General features: G+C 47.0%; 1 protein-coding gene across 15 annotated transcripts in view; it reads left to right on the forward strand.

The window, feature by feature from the left end:
- The window catches only part of SLC4A4 (solute carrier family 4 member 4), a 235,429-nt gene that overhangs the window by 168,448 nt on the left and 47,683 nt on the right, over positions 1-19,298 (forward strand). For all 15 annotated transcript variants that reach the window (XM_069778238.1, XM_069778197.1, XM_069778216.1 and 12 more), the window contains one exon: positions 11,163-11,320. In XM_069778238.1, coding sequence (XP_069634339.1) covers positions 11,163-11,320 — 158 coding nt within the window. The remainder of the gene's footprint in view (positions 1-11,162; positions 11,321-19,298) is intronic.

A 19,298-nucleotide genomic window follows, 5' to 3' on the forward strand; every position in this document is an offset into this window, starting at 1 on the left:
ATTGGACTGTATTACATGGAGATTGCAAAAGAGACCGGTTCAGCATCCCGAGTGTCTTGTGGAAGACGCCAGGGCCCTGACTCAAACTGCTCTGAAGATAAATAGCTTCAATAAAGGCCACCGAATTTTGATTTTGCTGTTTTATCATGGTTTTGCTTTGGGCTTCTTTGGCGTTTTGGCAGTTTATAAGGATAATTAGGGAAGAGGAGGTGTGTTCCCATGCACTGCATTTGTGTTGGCAGAACGCTGCTTCTGAGATAGCAATGCAGAGAAGTGATTTGCCTTCATTTGTCTTATTTTATGAGGTGTTGGCTGCAGTTAATATACTGGTCATTTGCAGCTAGATAGATGAGCAGAGGCAGCGGCGGCGGCACTTTTGGACAATTTATTTTTCTTTTCTGTTTACCAATTAATAAATCAGCGTCTATGCTTCCCCCTCTCTCCTGGGCTCTGAGCTCTCTGCTGCCAGATACATCAGGGGTACCAAAGCGGTGTCTGAAAGACCAGGACTTCTTAGGGCAGGAGAATTCCTCCAGCTCTTGAAGGCTGAGCCATTTTCTCGAGTTTTTTGCTTAACACCATATTAGATAACAGCAAACTGAAAGACCTAACGAAGGTTTCTTGAGCTGTCAGAAAAGACAGCCTTGTGGTTTACCCTAACCTGGTCCACAGCAGAGATGGGTCTAGAAAAAGCAGGTGCTTCTGGTGGGCTATCCAGTAAACCCAGGGCAGGCAGGGGGGACGTACCTGTGTACGTACGTGTAGATGGTTCAACCAGATAGAGTTAGAAAAGATCTAACGCTTCTGCTGGCTTGGGTGCATCTTAGCCAAGTTACGCATCTTCTATATATTTAATGCAAATAAGCTTTTCTGATGTATTTATGTCTCTTGACCGCTTCCTAGTTTGGATTGCTCTTGCCTGAATTCCTGCCAGCTTGCAAGCAGCCTTTTGTCAAAGTGGGTGCCCAGAAGGGGGGTATGGAAGAAGAGCGCTGGGCAGCCTGCACAGGCACATCCCAAACTTCACCCTGTGGTGCTGGTGGCATCCCACGCTCCTCTCTGATTTTCTTTTTATTAAAAGCTCGTCTGCAGGTCAAAGGGCTTACCAGTGCAATTATGCCGTGCCGGCAAGTCCGCACGGCAGACCCACAGCCCGTACCTGCTGGAAGCACCTCTGTACTGGCGAGAAGCCATCCTTTTGCTGGTGTGAGCTGTGGACGCCAACAGAACGAGGGTTTCTCCACACAGCCGACCGATGCGGCTACGCCGGCGAAACTTCTCCATGTGGATTATGCCTGCATCTGGAAGGCTGGCTTTGTGTTCCTGGTTGCCCGGCTCTTCACTATCCTTGCCTTTGCCGGCACAGATAACAACGGCTGCTTGCCCGCTGCTGCCTAGGTGTTTTGCTAGTGTTACTTTTCCATTCTCTCTTTATTTTCGGTGCACATCAAGATAGGACTTTCTGTGCAGTTTTCAGCTTTCTAGCCAGTTTCAAACTACGCTGCCCCACACTGGCCTGTAGTTGCAGTATCGGAGTCACAAGCGCTTGGGGAGAATGTTTGTAAAAACGTCCCCACATGATTAATCTGTGGGAAATATTAGTGGCCTTGCTTATACTTAGTATTGCTGAAGCCGTGTTTGGACTGAGCTCTCCTTTGGCAACGTACCTTGGAGTTCCGCTCTGCCTGTCCCGTGCAAGACACCCCAAGCCACACCGTGCCCGCAGCTGCATCCCTTCTCCGTTTGAGCAACCTTTTGGGGAGGACAAGGTTTTAATCTTCTTCGCAATGCCCAGGGGACAGTTTGTCATTTATGGTGTTAGAGCTAGGATTGTTAGTTAGCTCTTGATTCATGTAGTCTTAATAACTTGAAAATATTTAAAATTATTTTTACAGCTTTATCTGTGAACGAAAGTGATTGAGAAGAGTCAAGTACAGGCTCGATCAGCCCTTTGTTGCCGTAGTGCAAGTGGACCGTAGGAAGCCGGGGAAGTTCCCACTGCTGTTCCCACTTCTGTCCCTCCTCCCGTGAGAAATCCTTTGGCCGTGCTCTCTTAAAATGTCCTTGGCAGCTCCGAATGGCTGAATCGCAAGGATTTCTTTAACGCTCAAGATGTAAAATAAAGGGGACATTTAAAGAAAACCTGTTTTGATAATGATAGGGACCTGTTATTACTGAGCTGATGCAGTAGCCTATAGGAAATGAATATATGTTGATATAAGGGGAGTTGACTGACCTGGCGTTATCTCCGCTTTTGAAGAGCTCGTATATGGGAAAAAAAACCAGCTCTGAATGAATATGGTCAGTCAGAGAGAGGCACAAAACCCTTCTTATTTGTTGTGGTGTGTGCACTGTTTATTCAAAACGGTGTTTCCATATCAACAGGGAATCTGTGCCAAAGCCAGCTCTAAAGTTAAAAAAGAAGTTGGCTTTGTTGAGAGAAACCCTCTTGCCTTTCCTGGGGGACCGATGGACGGGGAGGGCGCTGATGGGATCCCACTGTTTGGAGTGAAGTCCAGTGATTAATGGTGGGAGCGATTTGCTGCTTTTCCTGTTTGTCCCTCATCTGCGCGGTCACAAGCAGACATTCCTAATTTTTAGGTCTGTCAGCCTGGATGACCTACTTTCACTCCACGGAGCTCTAATGAAAATGACTGTCTTCCAGCACAGACCACTGCCACCTTTCTGAAGGAAGGGAAAAGTTTCTAGGAAGTTTAGTTAACTGGAGTTTCATTTACTCTGGCCTTTTTTCTTGGTGCAGAGAGCAGTTTTGCTTGCATCGTTTCTCCCCGCAGTGTATCAGCAGCACACCTCTAAAGCATTCCTGGGTGGTAGTGGAGTTCTGCGCATAGACAAAACACAGAGTGTTGACGGTATCCCTTGGGGTAAGCATTCATGGAAGGTAATCTTAAACGTATGTGTGAACAGATACAGAAAAAAAGAGAGACAGAGGCAGATTCAAATTCCTGGGGGAATTAACCTTTCTGAAGTTCAAAAGCTCTGCGTGTCTGTGCTCACGTGTGGGTGCCCCGCGATGAAGTAGGACGCCGTGCGGAGGTGAGCACGCATCCCCCTACGCAGAGTAAACAGAAGGTACAGTGAATTTTTAAGCGGCCTCTGTTAAATAATGCAGCCCTCACCTCTTCTCCCCGCTCCGCACCCGCAGAGGAGTTCTTCTCCCGAGCCTTTGTTCGGGCAGCCCGATGCCGCCTGCCACGCTGGAAGATCCCCCGCGTTGCCCTTGGCTTTGATGTAAGAGGAGTTTGGGGAACTGGATCCCTTTTCCCTGTGATCAGGGACCGTTAAGCCTTCCCTTAGTTACACAAAGCACCGCGTGTGCAGTTAGGCTTGTGACGGTAATCTGTAGGATCAGCGGTTCTTTCGAATGCTCGGGTTTTTGCCGTGCTTTGAGGGGGAAGAGCTGCATTTAGTGGCTTTGAGTTTTGCTGCACCCGGAGCTAAGCGGGAGCTGGAGCCTGCAGCCACATCATACCCTAACCTTCACATGGATTCCTCCCCTCCCTGTCGTCCCCACATCAAGCACTGGCTATTTTTAATAGTGCAATGCTGGAGGTTGTTGAATATAGTGAACTTAGAAACAGTACGCGGTAGAGTGAAAAAGAGCAGGTTGGAATGGACTCTGTTGGAGACGCTAAATGTCATCTAGGGGTCTTCAGCCTGCAAAAGTGTGGCTTGGGGAAGAGGAGGGAGATCTGTAAAATGGTGAAGGACATGAAGAAGAAGAGGAGGGGTGGAATATTTTCCGCACTGGATGGGATAGCCCTGGTAGCTTTGCTTTCCCAGAGCGGGACTGCCAAAAGCCGCCTTCCTGGGCTTTTAAGCAAAAGCCTGGAAACTATATTCTTGATATTTGCCAGATAGACAGCATTCTCAATTTCCCAGGCCAGTGGCGTTTGCTTTGGTCACTCAGTTCCACTGACAGTAGCAGCTAAACGCTGCTAATGGGAAGGGGGATTCAAGCTCACACTTCAGATCCTGCACAGCTGGAAGAAGGCAGGTTATGAACTTAGTATCTGTTTATAGCTTCCTTAGGTGAAGTCAGTGGATGGCCCTTTCATTCTGGTTTTGGTTTATTAATATTGGTTTTGTAAGGATAAGACAGGGATTATTGGTTATCTGCTGTATCTATGTAATGGCATTAGACCTGAATAACATTTTTCTTTTATTTCTCCTTTTGCTGTAAGCGCATAGGGGCTTCCCTGCTGCACACTCAGCAGGTGCTGTCAGGTGAGGACAGTGGCGATATCCCATAAAGGCAGCTGCTCTACCCGTAGCAGAAAAGCTCAAACGAGTCGTGGTCTCACACTTCACTACCAGGTTTTCTTTTGTCCCAGCCCTCCTTCCACTTAGGGCTGATTTTTCAAACGGGGCGTAGCTGCAAAAGCTTTACCTTGTGTAAAATCAGAGTAAGATGGCATGTGAATGGACTAGCCGTGTCCCATCTCAATTCATCGGGGCTGCTCCCCCCGTGGAGCTGGCATTTAAATCCAAGCAATGCTAATGGGGTGAGTAGCCAAAGTCAACCGGCGTCGATCGCGGCGCTCGGTGCGCCGAGGTGTGCTGTGCGAAGGCAGAGGTAGTTGTTGATGCCATATGGCACGCTGCAGAGCTTGGTCCCCAAGGAGCAATTGATTTCAAGCTTTCATGGGCTTGTAACCTCAATTTCAAAGGAGGCTTTTCCTGAACAGGTGGTGTGTTTTAACTGAACTCCGGCTCACACAGCTGGAGGTTTTTCTTTGGTAACTCTTCCTTAGGCTATGGGTGATCAAATATGACTATGACACATAAGGGCAAACAGATTCTTCCCAAGATCAGTGCCTACGTGTTCCTTGCAGGCTGTTCTGCAGAGCCTGGAGCATCATTACAGTAATGTGACTAGCTAAAGGGCTTCTCCAGTTACAATTTTAGTGCTGTATCATGGGTTTTGGGTTGGCTTTGTGTTTCTGATGCTTCAGCTAATGACTCATTTAGTGGAGTTTCCACTTGCCTTGGGTATTCTCCTGCCTTGGACAAGCCTGCAAACTACTTTGCAGAGTGTGCCAGGGGTGGCGGGCAGAAGCCGTGCGTTTGTTCAGCCAAGTGCTCCTTTTCATCTTTTGCCCTGGGTAGGTGAGCAGCTACGCTCTCGCTTGTGCTAGGTGCTCCCAAAAGAAAGGAAGAAGTTTTCCGTCCTCTACAAAATACCTGATGGTGAGCGATTTAGGAAAATCAGTCTGACTTGGTCCCTTAAATTGGTTTTGAGTATCTTGCCAGGAGGTCCGGGGGCACGTACCTAACCTTGGCCCCGGTGGCTGCGGTTGCTCCTTCCCGCTGAGCTGGTCTCCTGCCTTGCCTTTACACCTGCGTTTCGGGCTGGAAACGGCAGCGGTTGGGAGCTGCCTCGCAGGCTGTGCAGCAATGTCCTCTGCGAGAAGGCAAGGCGGACAGGCCTACAGCACAGTAACGTGCCCGAGAGCAAACGGAGAGATCCAATAAAAGCCGTGTGTGCTTAGGAATTGCTTTCATGTCCGATAAAGCTTAAGTGATGCTGATGATAACAGAGCGTTAAAAGACATTTAGGAAAGCGGTGACTTTCAGGTTGCCGTGCCTTTTTGCAAATACAGCGTTGGAGATCTGTGGCCTTTGACATAACGTTAGTGGTCGGGTTGGAACAATGCTCGATTTAGCAGAGTGCAGGCAAAGTGACTATAGTGCTTCCAGCTGCGCGGCCTCCCTCCCTCCTTCCCTGCTCTCGGGTGCTGCTGAGGACTCGAATCTTTCAGCAGCTTCTTTGGGGAACGGTTCAGAATGGATTGTAAGTGCTGACTGCACCCTTCCCATCACCTAGCTGATAAATGATTTAAGAAAGTGGCGAGTGGTGCTGCAAAACTCATTTGGAGCAAAAACCACTAAAATTAGTCATGCCGTTCTGACGTGGGGATCCTGCTCGTCGGCTCTGGTTCAGAAAGGCACCTGGGTTTGGGCCAACACGGTGCTTGTTCAGCAACACGCGCAAGCGCGCGACCAACCTGTTCGGCCAAGTTGAACGTTTATTGTGGATTTGCCACCTTCCCGTTATTTTTTTTAATCTCCAGTTTCCTCCAAGACACGATTCATGGAAGAACTGGTAGCACTTTTCCAGGCTTCCTCCACAGAGCTTCTTGATGCTTATTTAATATTTTCTCTGGTGGTAATCCTGACTCGTGCGTGCAGGAGTGGGATTGTTCCAGCAGTTTTCTTCCTGCTGAATCAATAATTGATACCTTTTCATGAGACTTTTCCCATTTTTCTACTGGCAAAGCTCGTTAGGGATTCGCAGCCGAGTTGAGCGTTCCCCCCCGTCGGTGTTTCTGGCAGTACATCCTCCCTCGCCATTCACCCGTAGCCAGACAAACACAGAGCACCTCCAAAGATCACCCAGGGTGGGAACCGACTAAGGGCAGGATTTTTCAAAAGCCTTCAACTTCAAATTACTTCTGCCTCTGCCGAAGTTAAAAAGAAAGCTGTCTCGGATCAGAGGACAGTCGGAAATCCCTCCCGGGCTGCGAGGACGCAGCCGGAGTGCTAAGCCGGACAGCGGGGTGGGTGTAAGGTGGGGGCAGTGGTGGCCCCCCACCAGCATGGCCAGGGCTGCGGGAGGCTTTGCTGGTTCTACGGGGAAGGCTGGGGGTAAGAGCAGCGCCGCAGCCGCGCAGCAGCCCTGCTCGAGCGAATCTGATAACCTCGCAGAAAGGCAATCCTGTGCCAGGCTGAAGAGATTTCAAGTGCCAGGAAGATACCCAAAAAGAGCCAGGAGAGGTTGATTTTTTTTAAACTCAGCTGCTGCTGCTGCTGCAGTGCTTTAAAATCAGAAGCGATTTCCCCACAGTTGGACTTGGCTGATATTTTGTCAGCTAGAGGATGCGTGTTGCAGAGCCCTGTGAGCCTGCTCACGTCCGCTGTGCTACAATTACAGTACATAGGTGCAGAGATGAGAAGAATAACCTTCAGGCTGTAAGGAACTATTTTTAGCACGAAGCCGTAGCTGTACTTTGGGAGAAGATGTATAAATGAGAGTAACCCTGGCAGGTGGCTGATGAGAACGATGCTGGTCAGTAGATTTCTTCTGGCACTCTGGTTTAACGGTGATAAGCACAGAATTGGACCTGGGATACCGTTTGGCTACCTCGGGAAGGATTGCTGGAAATGGATAAATACAGCTTTATAGGTCGTCTTCTAAGCTCGCTTTCCTGCAGTTTTGAGCTCCGCTGTTCAGCAACACAACAGATGCTTTGCCCCATTTCTAGAAGCGCTGCTTGTATCGTGACTGAAGTCCCAGCGCCGCTTTCCTTGCAGGGATTCACCTTACGTCGGCTCCTCTGGTGCTGCTTTCCCACCGCTTTTGCAGCGAGCAGACAGCCCTCGGAAAGACGCAAGCTGTAGGGAGCAGAATGTCTTGCTCTGCTCTCCCTTTTCAAGTCAGAAAATGACTGCATGCCTATCCCCACGCGGGAACTGGGGTGGATATCTCTAGATCAAACACCCGGAGCTTATTTCCACTCTGGAGTGACAGGCTGCCTTAGGCGATGCTATGTGGGCTGCAACGCTTTGCAGTCCAGGTGTAACGGCGTTGGAGGAGGCAGGAGAGGCCACGCATACACCACCATGTTTAGAGCCACAGTTAACGGCGGGCTTGCCATGAATGAACAGTTAAACTGCAAATACGATGAAAAATACATATGTTCCCATGTGCTTTTCTTATTCATCAGGCAGCAAAAATCAATAGGAAATTCTACTAAATACTGGATTTTTTAGTATGATACAATATACTACATAACTACATTGTTTTGCTTTGAGGTACAACCTTTTTTTAAAATAAAAAAATCAAGTCGCGTTGGTTTTCGGGTAGACTAAAATCTAGATATTAAGTATGAGAAAGCTTGATGATGAGCGGTGTAATTGCACTGGTGTGTGCTCACGGTGGATTCGCCAGCTCCCTTTGTCATGTTTCTGGCACAGCTGTTGTTGCTGTTAATGAGGAAAAAGGCAAAGGTGTAGAAACAGTGTGAAAGAACACTAGAAAAAGCACCACCCCCCCCCAAAAAAAGCTCAGATAACAACTCAGGCTCATGTTACTGAGGAGAAAGGAGCAGTCAAAGATCATGAGAGTACGGAGAAAGAATAAGGCTAGAAAGGCATCGTGGCAAGGACATGTTGAAATAACCTGGTCGAGTAAGAAAATGAGATTACTCGAGTGATCAGACAGAAACGTTGGTATCTTTGCTGAATTTCTTTTGCTACAAAATATTTGCTGAAATGCGCAAGTTCTTCATATACTATCGTCTCAATTTACCTGAGTGCACTTCAGAAGAACCTATCCTTTCCCGACAATGATTTTGATCTTACATTCTCCTTTACCATCCTTTAAAAAGGGTAACCTGAGCCTTTGGGGATAAACGGCGATCAGAGCAAGCCTGCCAGCCGGTTTGGTTCCTTTTCCCAGGAGGTGTCTCTGCTTCTCCAACAGAAGAGTTAGACATCTTTATGCTTTTATCCTCGCGCCACACGCAGCTCGGCAGCACGCAGTGCCTTGCTGCTGCCATGGCACCACGTTGTATCTTAGCCCAAAAGTTAAGGGGGAAGAACCCCAAACCCCTGTTTCAAAGCATTAGCAAGTTTCTAAGTGTTTGCTCTTTCTTTACTTTTGACCCCGACTCGTTCAGGAAAATCAGAGGAGAGACTGGCCATGAGAGAAGAGCTTCCCATGAGTGTGGTGAAGGTTGTTTTGATGACTCTTGCTTTGGCGGGCTGGCAGAGGGGGGATTTCGTTTCTCTTAGAGGTGCTTGGGGGAAAACCCCCCACATGCTGCCTAGAGAAGGGGGGGCTGAGGAGCAGCATCCTCCTCTGCCACTGGGCATCTCACCTTTCTTCTTCTCCTGACAGCAGCTTTGTCCCCACTCGGGTGCACGTCTGCAGCAGCGGATGCTGTACTCGTTTAGGGAGGACGCTTAAGCGCTTTGTCACCCCACAGACAGTCCCCTCGTTACAGAGAAGCTCTCCATTAACAAGCACCAGATTTCCTTGACAGGTTTTGCCGAGCGTGGCCCTAAAACTCCTGCGTCCGAGTGTTTTGTCATCTGCTCGTTCTTCCAAGGGATGCGTTATCAGATGGTGAACAATTGGCAGCATCAATTTAAAGATAGGAAGAATCTGTCGGGGAATTACCATACGCCTTACTTTTTGTTGTGTGATTAAGGTATTCTAGTTCATAAATATCAAAACCGTCAGTCAGTGTCTGTGCTCTGGGGCTTCTGAGAGCGTGTGCAGCCAGACTCTGGCGTGAGCTGCTGCTGAAGTGCCTATTTTTGCCACTGGGAACAGATCAGGCAGAGTGGTATATATGTATGTACTCCAGATGTCAGCAGTTTATTTACTTAAACTTCTGTGTGAGCTGCTTAAAATTTCTCCGACAGCAGGGTATTACAGGACACGGGACAGAGTTGGGATCAAGGTAGGAGTTGCTGTGGCAGGGTAAAACATTGGCTGCCATAACTTGATCATAAAGCAATGGATGTTTAATTGATGGTGGAAACATGAGAGGTCTTTTAGCTACACTGTGACTAGCAACATCATTAGCAGCCTTTCGGCGGTGGGGTTTTACGTGTATTTTGGTTATGTGGCTGGGATGGAGGAGGGAGTTTCTGTGTACTATCAGAGTAGAGGGTGAAGACAGGCAATTACTGCTACCTGCCTGCTTACTGATCCTTTTTTAAAAAGTGCCCTTACCCTCAGCTTCCGCACGCGTAGTTGTGTTGCTGTTGTACAAATTGTGGAAATTGATTAAGGGTAGATATGATTGTTCTTCAAAGAAATAGTTGGGTTTGAGATATAAATATGTATACACACACAAAACACACACAACCCCCCCCTTGCTTGGTATTCATACCTGGGCTAGCAGAGTGCTAGGAGCCTCGTCAGGAGGGGAACAATTAACACAGAGCCCACACCGTGAGCGTCTGGAGGGGTTTCCCTCTGCCACCCAGCCCTTCCTGGCTCAGGACCCATGCGGAGGCCGGCTGTGCCGCTCATAACCTTCCTCTTCCTCATCGCCCCCCACGTCAACCTTGGCTTCTCGGTGCTTTTATTTTCCTCAGAAACCCTCTCTGGTTTCTGTCTTCTTCATGGATGTCGCGTCTCACTTCGCTTCTTCCCAAGGCTTTCTTTTCCTTCGGATCTTGGGGAGGTGAGGGATGTAGTAGCCATCCAGGATTCATTCTGTAGAAGCATCGAGAAGGGGGTTTCTCCTGGACAGAAGGTCTCTGATGATGGCAGACGTTCCTCTGTCCCCCTTCGGCCGTGCCCTGGTCCATGCTCCGAGGACCGCAGCCTGCCGGAGGGCTCGAGCAGTGATGGTGGGAAGCAGTAACGAGCCAGCCTCTCACCTAGACACTTACCGAGACCATTAACGTCGTTTCAAAACCAAGACGCCTGCTGCTTTTGCCCAGTGACTCCTCCTGTGCTGGCCTGCACCGGCAACGGGAACAATGGCTGCGGGTAACCTCAAGCAAATTCTAGATTAAGGGGGAAGCCGCAGGCTAGGAAACGCGCTCCTAAAAGCCTGCGCTAAGCTTTGCCGTTCCCTTGGAACTTGAAAAGACGCGTCCACGGCGAAAGGCAGGTGCCCAGCTCCTGGTGCCCGTCCTTCAGGGTTAGTTTTCCTCAGGCCAGTTGTTTCTGTAGCAGCGGCTGCAGAACGCGGAGTTGCGCTTTCACTCGTAGAAGATGCCCGACCTTCCCCGTGGCACGGATGGCCGGGCAGCGAGGTGGTGCGGCGCTTTTTCCTGAAACCCTGCCCACATCGACTTGTCCTCCTCAGCGCTATGCACCTTTTTCTCCCCAAAATAATACCACCTCAGGTCTGTAAACAGAAACAGAAGCCTCCAAGAGGCGTAATCTTCTCGGCGTCGCCTTGGCTCCCAGCACCGATGTCAGCGTTGCTCTTCTGGGGCTGATCTTAGCGTTTCTATCTCAGTAGACTCTGTGGGGATGGTACATATTGGCCAAAGATATATTCTGACCCAGGAGGAAACGTGGGTGAAAACTGGGTAAATTTTCTTGCACGTTCCTGTTTGCTTGCCTAACGAGACTTAATTTTCTTTTCCTTCCTCTTTGACTGATGCAGCTGAAGAATAAATTCATGAAGAAATTGCCCCGTGATGCTGAGGCTTCCAACGTGCTGGTGGGAGAGGTAGATTTCCTGGAGAGCCCTTTCATTGCCTTCGTCCGGCTGCAGCAGGCAGTCATGCTGGGTGCTCTGACTGAAGTCCCCGTACCTACCCGGTAAGAGAATTCAGCCCCCAGGCAGGGGACGAGAATTGGAAGCTGCTTTTCCACCTTTTAAAATAAAAACACCAGGCCAGAAGACAGCATTCTCCGTTGCTTTCCAGCATGTGACGTGCGTAACGGTCAGGGTTATTGGTTTAAAGTAGCAAAACTCACTGTAGCTGCTTAATAATTTTCAGGTCCTGAATTTGGTTATAAGATACAAGCTGTAAAATACACAAGCGTTGCACGAACAGGATAACTGAACAGCTTAGCAGTAAAGGGCACTATCAATGCGAAATTTAACTACTGGGGTTTTTTTCCTGCCCCTTATGATTCCCCCCCCGACCAAGACACGCTGTACGTAGCTCAGATTCCCTCTGTATGTTTTTGCAGTACATATTTTTCCTCTAAAAAACTCGTATTACATGAATTCTGGCCTTGCCGGGGCAAAAAAAAAATAGTCAGGTAAACTGGGGCATACAATTCTATCAGGGGTAGTGACACTGTTTGTTGCTTTGTAATGCATAATGGTTCAGAGACAAACGTCATATAAATATTTTATTTATTGTGAGTCATGTTGCAAATTAATCTGAGTCTTGCAGATATGAATGTATTTTATGTTCTTAAATATTTGAATTCACTGCTTGAATATGCATAACTGTCTGTAGAGCGAGTGTATAAATCTACCAGAATAACACAGCTAAGGTCCTGTTTGAATTCTTAACAGTATTACCCTTAATTATATAATTGCATGTTGTTTATCATGTAACAGAGTAGAGAAAAATTGCCAGTATAGACGTCCAGAACATCTGCTGTATGTGAGCATTATGTAGTAGTATATCTTTGCTTCATATATACACACAAGCACCCCACCGAGGTAAGAACCGTAAAAATGATGAGTATTAAAAGGTAATGAAGCGCAGTAAGAACGGAGCGCAGCAGAATTTGGGTGAGAAGGACGAGCGAGGCTGCAGGTGGACAGCCTGCAGCTGGGTTGCAATATCCCCTTTCAGCTCAGCACCGCGCTCTGCGGTGCCTTGCTCCTCGGCACTGCTGGGCTCTGGGCTGCTCCTGCTATCACCTTGCAAAGGGTTTACTTTGCGTTTTGCTTGTGATTACGGAGTTCACATTGCAGCTTTCGCACCGCTAATGTGCAAATACATATTTTATGTGATGGGTTTCAAGGGCTTTCAATACAGAGTGAAGGTTGTGATTTGAATAATGCCTGCAGGGTTTGAGGCGATATCGGGGAGTATTTTGTGAGAAGAGACGTAGTACTGTGACAAAAGCACGTGGCTAGTGCGTTACTGATACGGGAATCAATCACAGCCATTGCGTGGAATTAAAGTTATATGTTTGTTGCAATCTGTACCTTATTTCCATGTACCAAACAAAGGAGAAAGATGATCTAGTTTTGCTGTTTAATTGCCTTGTAGTAATGCAGCAGTGTTTGTATTTCTTGGGAGTTTCATTAAGTGGCTCCTTAAAATGACCACATCAACAACTGTTTGCACACGCTGGGTATTCTGGTAGGAGTATGGGGAGATAAAAGGGGCTTAATCTCAGAAAAGGCTGTTCTGCATTCCTTAGCATTAGTGAGCTCCATGTACTTCAGTATTTCAGCTTCGAAGTCTAATCCCGCTTGCTCTTTTTTTTAAACACATCTCCGAATGCTTTTCAGCAGATGTGAAATTAGGTATTGTTTGTTTTGGTAGTGGGAGCCAGGAAGTTACATCTAGGATTGCTGAACGACCTCATTACTCAATAGCATTAATCAAGACAATACGTCCTTCCGTGCCAACATTTTTTTCCAGGAAATAGTATTATCCATTTGCTGTCCTCTGAACCAAATGCTAGCCCTAATCAAAGCAGGGAGGCTCATTAGATGGCCTTCCTGAGTAATGAAGAGCCATTTGCCATGGCTGCATCCTGTGAAATTCAATCAAGGAAATCCCATCAGGGCTCAGACGAGCTGCGGTGGGGCGTCTCCTCGGTCAGCCCCGAGTCTCGGCAGTCTCGCGCGGAGGACGTTCGTCTTGTGGATGTGCACTGAACAGCCCGCAGACTCTATCAGGTTCCTGGTAAAATCGTCAAACCCACGCCAGCAAAGCCAGGCAGTGCAAAACCACCTGGGTTTTCTAAATAAACAGCAAACGTTTCAGCGCTGTGGGTTGCTGCAGGAGTATGGTGACCCAGGTCTATCGAGTAACTGCAGCGTGACCCATGTCTGTCTCTCTCTTTAGAAAGCAGCAGGTTCTTTTTATCTGGGGCAGGTGGGGGTTAAACACCCAGGTTTCGGCACAGGGCTGTGGGCGTGCTGACCTGTAATGCAGAAGGGAGGTGGTCTTTGCGTGGCCATCTATTCCTGCGGTGACAGGCACTTTCCTTTACTTAAAAGTAAATTTTTACTTAAAAGAAATCAGCGGGAACTGAGGAACTCTCCAGGGAAAGTCTCTCAGCGGAGTGTTTTCATACAGCCCTAGTAATAAAAATCAGGGATCTGAAATCGGCATAGAGAGATCCCAGCCTTTCACTGTGTTGAGTTTTCTTTTTACCAATCAGGTTGAAAAAAACTGTAAGGACTTTGGTCTTCTCATGTTGAATTTAATCCCACAGTGCTGTGAACTCCTCATTTTGGCAAGCACTTAGCTACTGTCCTGGCACCATGGCTTGGGTATGGCTGTTTCTGTCCTGGACAATGCAATAGATGTAGCTTTTTATTTTCATAAAAGAAATGTGCAGTCGTGTTCAGGTCTGCTGCGTTAATGTAACATCAATGGGTAAAAAAGATGAAGAATGAGCAAGGGAAAGATTTTTTGGGGAGATAAGCTGTACAGACTTGCATAGTCTAATATGTGGTGCTGAGAAATTGCCTGTGCCTACAAGTCTCAAATGAAATGAAGTAACTTGCCCAAAGGTCACTTAGGAAGCATGTGGCAGAACCAGGAGTCAGATTCTCCTCCTTTGCCTCCTAACTTAAGCTTTTAACTGCAGAGGCATCTTTTCTTCTTTGTAGGTGAGGGTGAGGTGTGTGTCCTGTTCACTAATTACAGCACTGGCATAGTTTTCAGGGCTGTGTCCTTTATAGCAGCCTTTCCAGCAGAAGGACTTGCTCTGGGAAATCGCAGCGCTGGCAGAAAAGGCCTACCTTTGTCTATCTGCTTTCACGTGTTGGTCATCAGGTGAGAAGCCTGCAATGTTGGTACGTTGCCCAAAACTTGAAGGATCACCTCTGCAAAATAGAAGACGGACCAAACACTCCACCATCTCCTTTCGTTACTGCAGTCTCAAGTTGTGCTCCTTCCGTCAGCGGATTCCACTGGAAAAGTGCATCAAGAGGTTGTTCTTTCAGCCCTCAAGCCCATCAACGTGTATCTCCGCTGGGAATGCTGGATGCCTTGCAGGCATCTCACGTGGTGTCCAACAACAGAAGGACTGCTTCCCCTCAGCCCTCTCAAAAACAGAAACATTTTCTCCAAGACCTTACTGAGTTTCCTCTGTGTAGGTGCCTTTAACCCTTACGGAGCTGCTGCTCTTGCTTGCTCCAGATTTGAGAGATAGGCACGGATGAGCAGGCTGAACTTGAATCTTGTTTTAGTTGCTCTTCCTCCTCTTTCTTTTTTTTATTTCGGGGGCGGGCAGACAGGACATAGGACATGGGATGACCTTGTCTCCTCCACTGATGGTCAGCTGGCAAAGAGACGACAGTGAGGCTTGGTCCTGGGACAGTTTTCACGACGACCCTTACCCCGTATGGGAAATCGATAGTCATGGACATTAGGGATTTCTTGCAGGATGCCCCAAATGGATGGGAAAATATTAGTGCTGCACTGACTTTGGAGCCTGTCTGTGTTGTATTCACTCTGTACCTCCTAAGTGTGCTTTTCGTTTGATTTCATGGAGATTTCTAGCCAAATTTCTCAGAAGCACAGCACATAAAGCCTTGTTGCCTCCTTGGGCAAACTAGATTGAAATTCTGCCCCGCAGTCTTTGCCGTCACCTCCCTCCAAGGTCCAGGAGGGTTGTGTTCGCTCATAGGAGGTTGTTAGGTCCATAACACCAGGTTACTGCGCTTGTACAGAGTGCTGCTGTGCCGCTGCGTTTAGGTCTTCGAGGTGCATTGGCTGGGTTTACGATGCATTGGCCAGGGCACTTTTGTCCATTTCGAATTGGAATTATTCAGCTGTGAGAATGAATTGATTCTTGTTGGGTTTGGTGGCGTAGTCCATATGATTAAAAGGGGAATCATACATAGCCGGTGGTCATCGTCTGCTTAAGAAGGGTAAAGCATGCAAAAACGACAGGAGGAATAGTGCTTTAGGTAAAACAGGAAAATTAATTACTGAGTTTCTGGCTCATCATCAGCTTGGAAGCAAAGGATTTTGAGCGCTTTGACTGTGCTGCCATACAAAGTTCAAAACCAAGGTACCCTGGGTGCGAGGACTGTCAGCCCTGTCTGTAAGCTGTTGCCCAGAGCATTTGGGAGAAACGTTGAATTTTGTTAGCTACTTCAGAGAGACTTTTTGCTAAGGGATATGAGGTGAAACCTCACATTCTGTGCCTTGAAGCGTCCTTAGCAATGTTAAGTATCAGAAGCGGACATTTGATAACTCAGCATGTGTTGTGTGCAACAAAGAGGAATTCTGTGCTGGCTTTCACCTTGGCAGATGACGAGAAGGGACTATGTCACAACTAGAAATGAGGGCTTTCTTAGGTGGAAGTATTCATAACTAAATGATTCTAAATGCATGCAAACATAATCTAGTCCAAAAACCTAAATTGCATTAATGTTTTCGTGTTCATAATATTTGGCCCTTTAAAAGGTCTCGCTCTACATACTGAAGGCAATTCTGAGCTGAATCAGTCAGGACAAAGAATTTAGCAAGTGTCACAAACTGCTTGTTTTCAAGAACATTTTAGTAAATGCAAGAGCATTCGAGTACTTCTGTTATGCATTGGAAGAGAGCCAGCTGATGTTATTATTTCAGGAGATGATTATGAAAATGTCTCATTCCCCTGGAAAATCAGGAGAATGCCGAGCAGCAACTTCTGAAGTTACGAACCTTTTTTAAAAAATTAATATATTTGGATAATTGGCATCCTAGAGTTTTAAAAGAGTTGGCTGAGGAACAGTTTGTCTTTAATGTTGTTTTTTAAAAACCCGTGAAACACAGGGAAAGTTCCAGGAGGTAGGAGGAGAGCAGAGGACATGACCTAGGCGTATATGGCTTAGTCACCTCCGTGTGAACCTTAAGTAAAACAGTTGAAAGCCTCATGAAGAACTTGATTAGGAAGTGTTACTGTTAGTAATGCCAATTAATACGCATTTATGGATCCTGTCCTACTAACTTAATGCCTTTTTTTTTTATAGGACTCTAGATTTTTCAAATAGAAAGTACTTGTTTGGATATAATACACCTTGTAAGACATTTGACTTGGGACCTCATGTTGTTTTGATTTAGGAAGCTAAAATGATACTTAATACAATGCTTGTAAGGGGAGAAGTACTTCTGGTGAGGTGTCACACCTCTCAACCCTGTTGTGTTTCACGTTTTATCAGCAGCTTTGGAGAAAACGTAGAGTTAACGTAGTAAAGGTTGACAAATAACAAAAAGGGTGTCTCCATGGCCCAGAGCAGTCCGGTCATCTGTGCTTTACCTTGGCCCCGTGTCGGCTTCTCGCTCTCGGGAGGGAGAGCGCGGGTGGAAGAGCTGTGCTCCAAGTGCCAGTTTTCGCTGCGTGATGCTGTAGGTAAAGGGCTGGGGCCATCCCTGGGTATAGCAGATTATTCTGTCAGTGCTGGAACCGCTGAAACCAGGAGTCCTGGAAGTATGTGCCATGTCCTTTCCCTCCCCACGGCAATAATCCCAGCTCTCCCTGACGTCCTGCCTTGTTTCCCAAGACTTCCCGTGCTTGTCCATACCTGATGTCCTGTCCCCTGACTTAATGCTCCTTACTTCATTTTCTCAGGAAAGCAGGCTCACATAAAGTTCCTGAGTAGCCATAGGTTATTTCATCTATATATTTGCAGTGACAAAACTGCCAGCTTTTGGATGATTTCCCTGAGGAGGATACTGATAGACGACAGAAGGTTCACAGAAGAGCCGTCGAAGTGACTAAAGTGAGGAGAAAAGCCTCAAATGGCTTAGCCTAACTGACAGATGGCTACGGATGACTGGATCGATAGGGGAGGATATTTAAAGGAATTTAATTATTGAGGGTTCTTCCATCTAGCTATGGGAGACAATCAAAATTTATGACTAGAAGTTGAGGCTAGCCCAAACTCACACTGGAAGTAACGCAAAAGGTTTGAGATGAGACAACTTACCAAAGGTTATAGTGTGTTTATTTTCCATTACTGATTGAAAGGTACAGCTGTAATTGGAAAAAGGCTTAATTCGGGAAGCTTTCAAGTTGTTCTGAGCAGCTATTAGTGTTTCTGTTTGAAACACATGCTGATATGGAGTTTGCTGAAAATTACCCCAATAATTCCCAGTCTTTGCTAAATTAGGTGAAATGGAGAAGTTGGCCTCCTGCCATGTGACTTCTCGTGTTGCTAATTGCAAGGATGAGTCGATGTGTGCGCGAGACAGATTTTTATCTCAAGGTCGCTAGTTAGAGTCCAACTCAGGCTGAAGGCTTGAAACGACGCCGTCTGACCGGCATGATGGTCTCCATTGAAATCCCTCAGGCCGCCAAACGTTGGCCATTGTGCAAGATGGCCAACAGAAATAACAGGGCTTTCTTAACAAGCCAGTTGGCAAGGCGAAGAGGTGAGCATGAAGACAGATGTATTTTCTTGCTGTAGCCATGAACCAGATCTTTTTTCTGGGACAAATCTGAACAGGGGATTTATGGGAAGCTTGTGTTTCTACAGCCTCAGCTGTAGATGCTATGTGAGTAAGTAGCTGGCAGCTTGGCACCTGTCTACAGCATGAAATCAACTTTAAAGTAAGAGTATTTCTGCAGGAGGTAATGGCTTTTACCATTTCAGCATTGTTACCTTGGCCTTACATATGAAATTTAGTTTAGGAACTGGGAGTGTCTAAGATCAGGCTTAGGTATTCCCTGAATTAAGTATTATTTGAAAGGTGGTATTATTATTTTTCTTTTAAATGTTTTATTCCAGGCCACGAGGATCTAGGTACCTTTGAAGATCCAACCTTGAGGCCATACTTAAAACTTTTTCTAATGAGCGTCATTTAAGAGGTTGGAAAACCCAGCCACCTTTCACCAGCATTCCCATTGTTCTGGCACAACCGTTGGACAGTTTTATTGGCAGAGGCACCCATTTTCCATGTATAGCCTTTTCAAGGAATCTCCTTAGAACATGTTGTCACGTAAGCAAGTCCTGATTCATAGCACATTAGCATTGACAAAGGGCAGGAAAGATAAAGAGCAGTAATTTCCGATCTCCGAAGGTTTCACATCATGGTGTTTTTCAAACTCATTAGCAGTGACTTGGATATAGTTGCTGCCCAAAAAGATCATGTAAGAAATTAACTCCTAATACCTTGTAGATGTAGTCACCCTCGCACTGGTGCCTCCCATGGGAAAAGGTTTACACCTTAAGTTGCCTGCTTAAGAATTAAGCTGTGACTATGAAGCCATCAGATGGGCTTACAGGTCTCTGGTATGTATTGTATACTCGGAGCGGAAATTCAGGGCATGCGAGTTGGGCTTGATTATTTATAGCTAAAGCCCTATTTTACATTAATGGTTTCCCTTCACATGTGAGTAGCTATGCTGGGTGCTGAACCGTAACAGAGATCTCGGCCCCAGCAGAGCCTTAATAAGCACGCAAAGTGCTATCTGATCGCTCGGGGGAGTGATATAGCTTTTATTGTGAGCAATGTGGATGGTTAATAGCATCTTCCCTCTGTGCCCGCTGCTGTGCTGGCCCCGTTTGGTCCGTCCTGTGCGCAGAGGGTGCTCAGGTGGGTCCCTGCCCTTGTTGCTGTTCAAGTAGAGCAATCCTTAAATCTTCTCCTGT

Source organism: Haliaeetus albicilla, chromosome 1 (genome assembly GCF_947461875.1).
Source record: "Haliaeetus albicilla chromosome 1, bHalAlb1.1, whole genome shotgun sequence".
Classification (NCBI taxonomy): Eukaryota; Metazoa; Chordata; class Aves; order Accipitriformes; family Accipitridae; genus Haliaeetus; species Haliaeetus albicilla.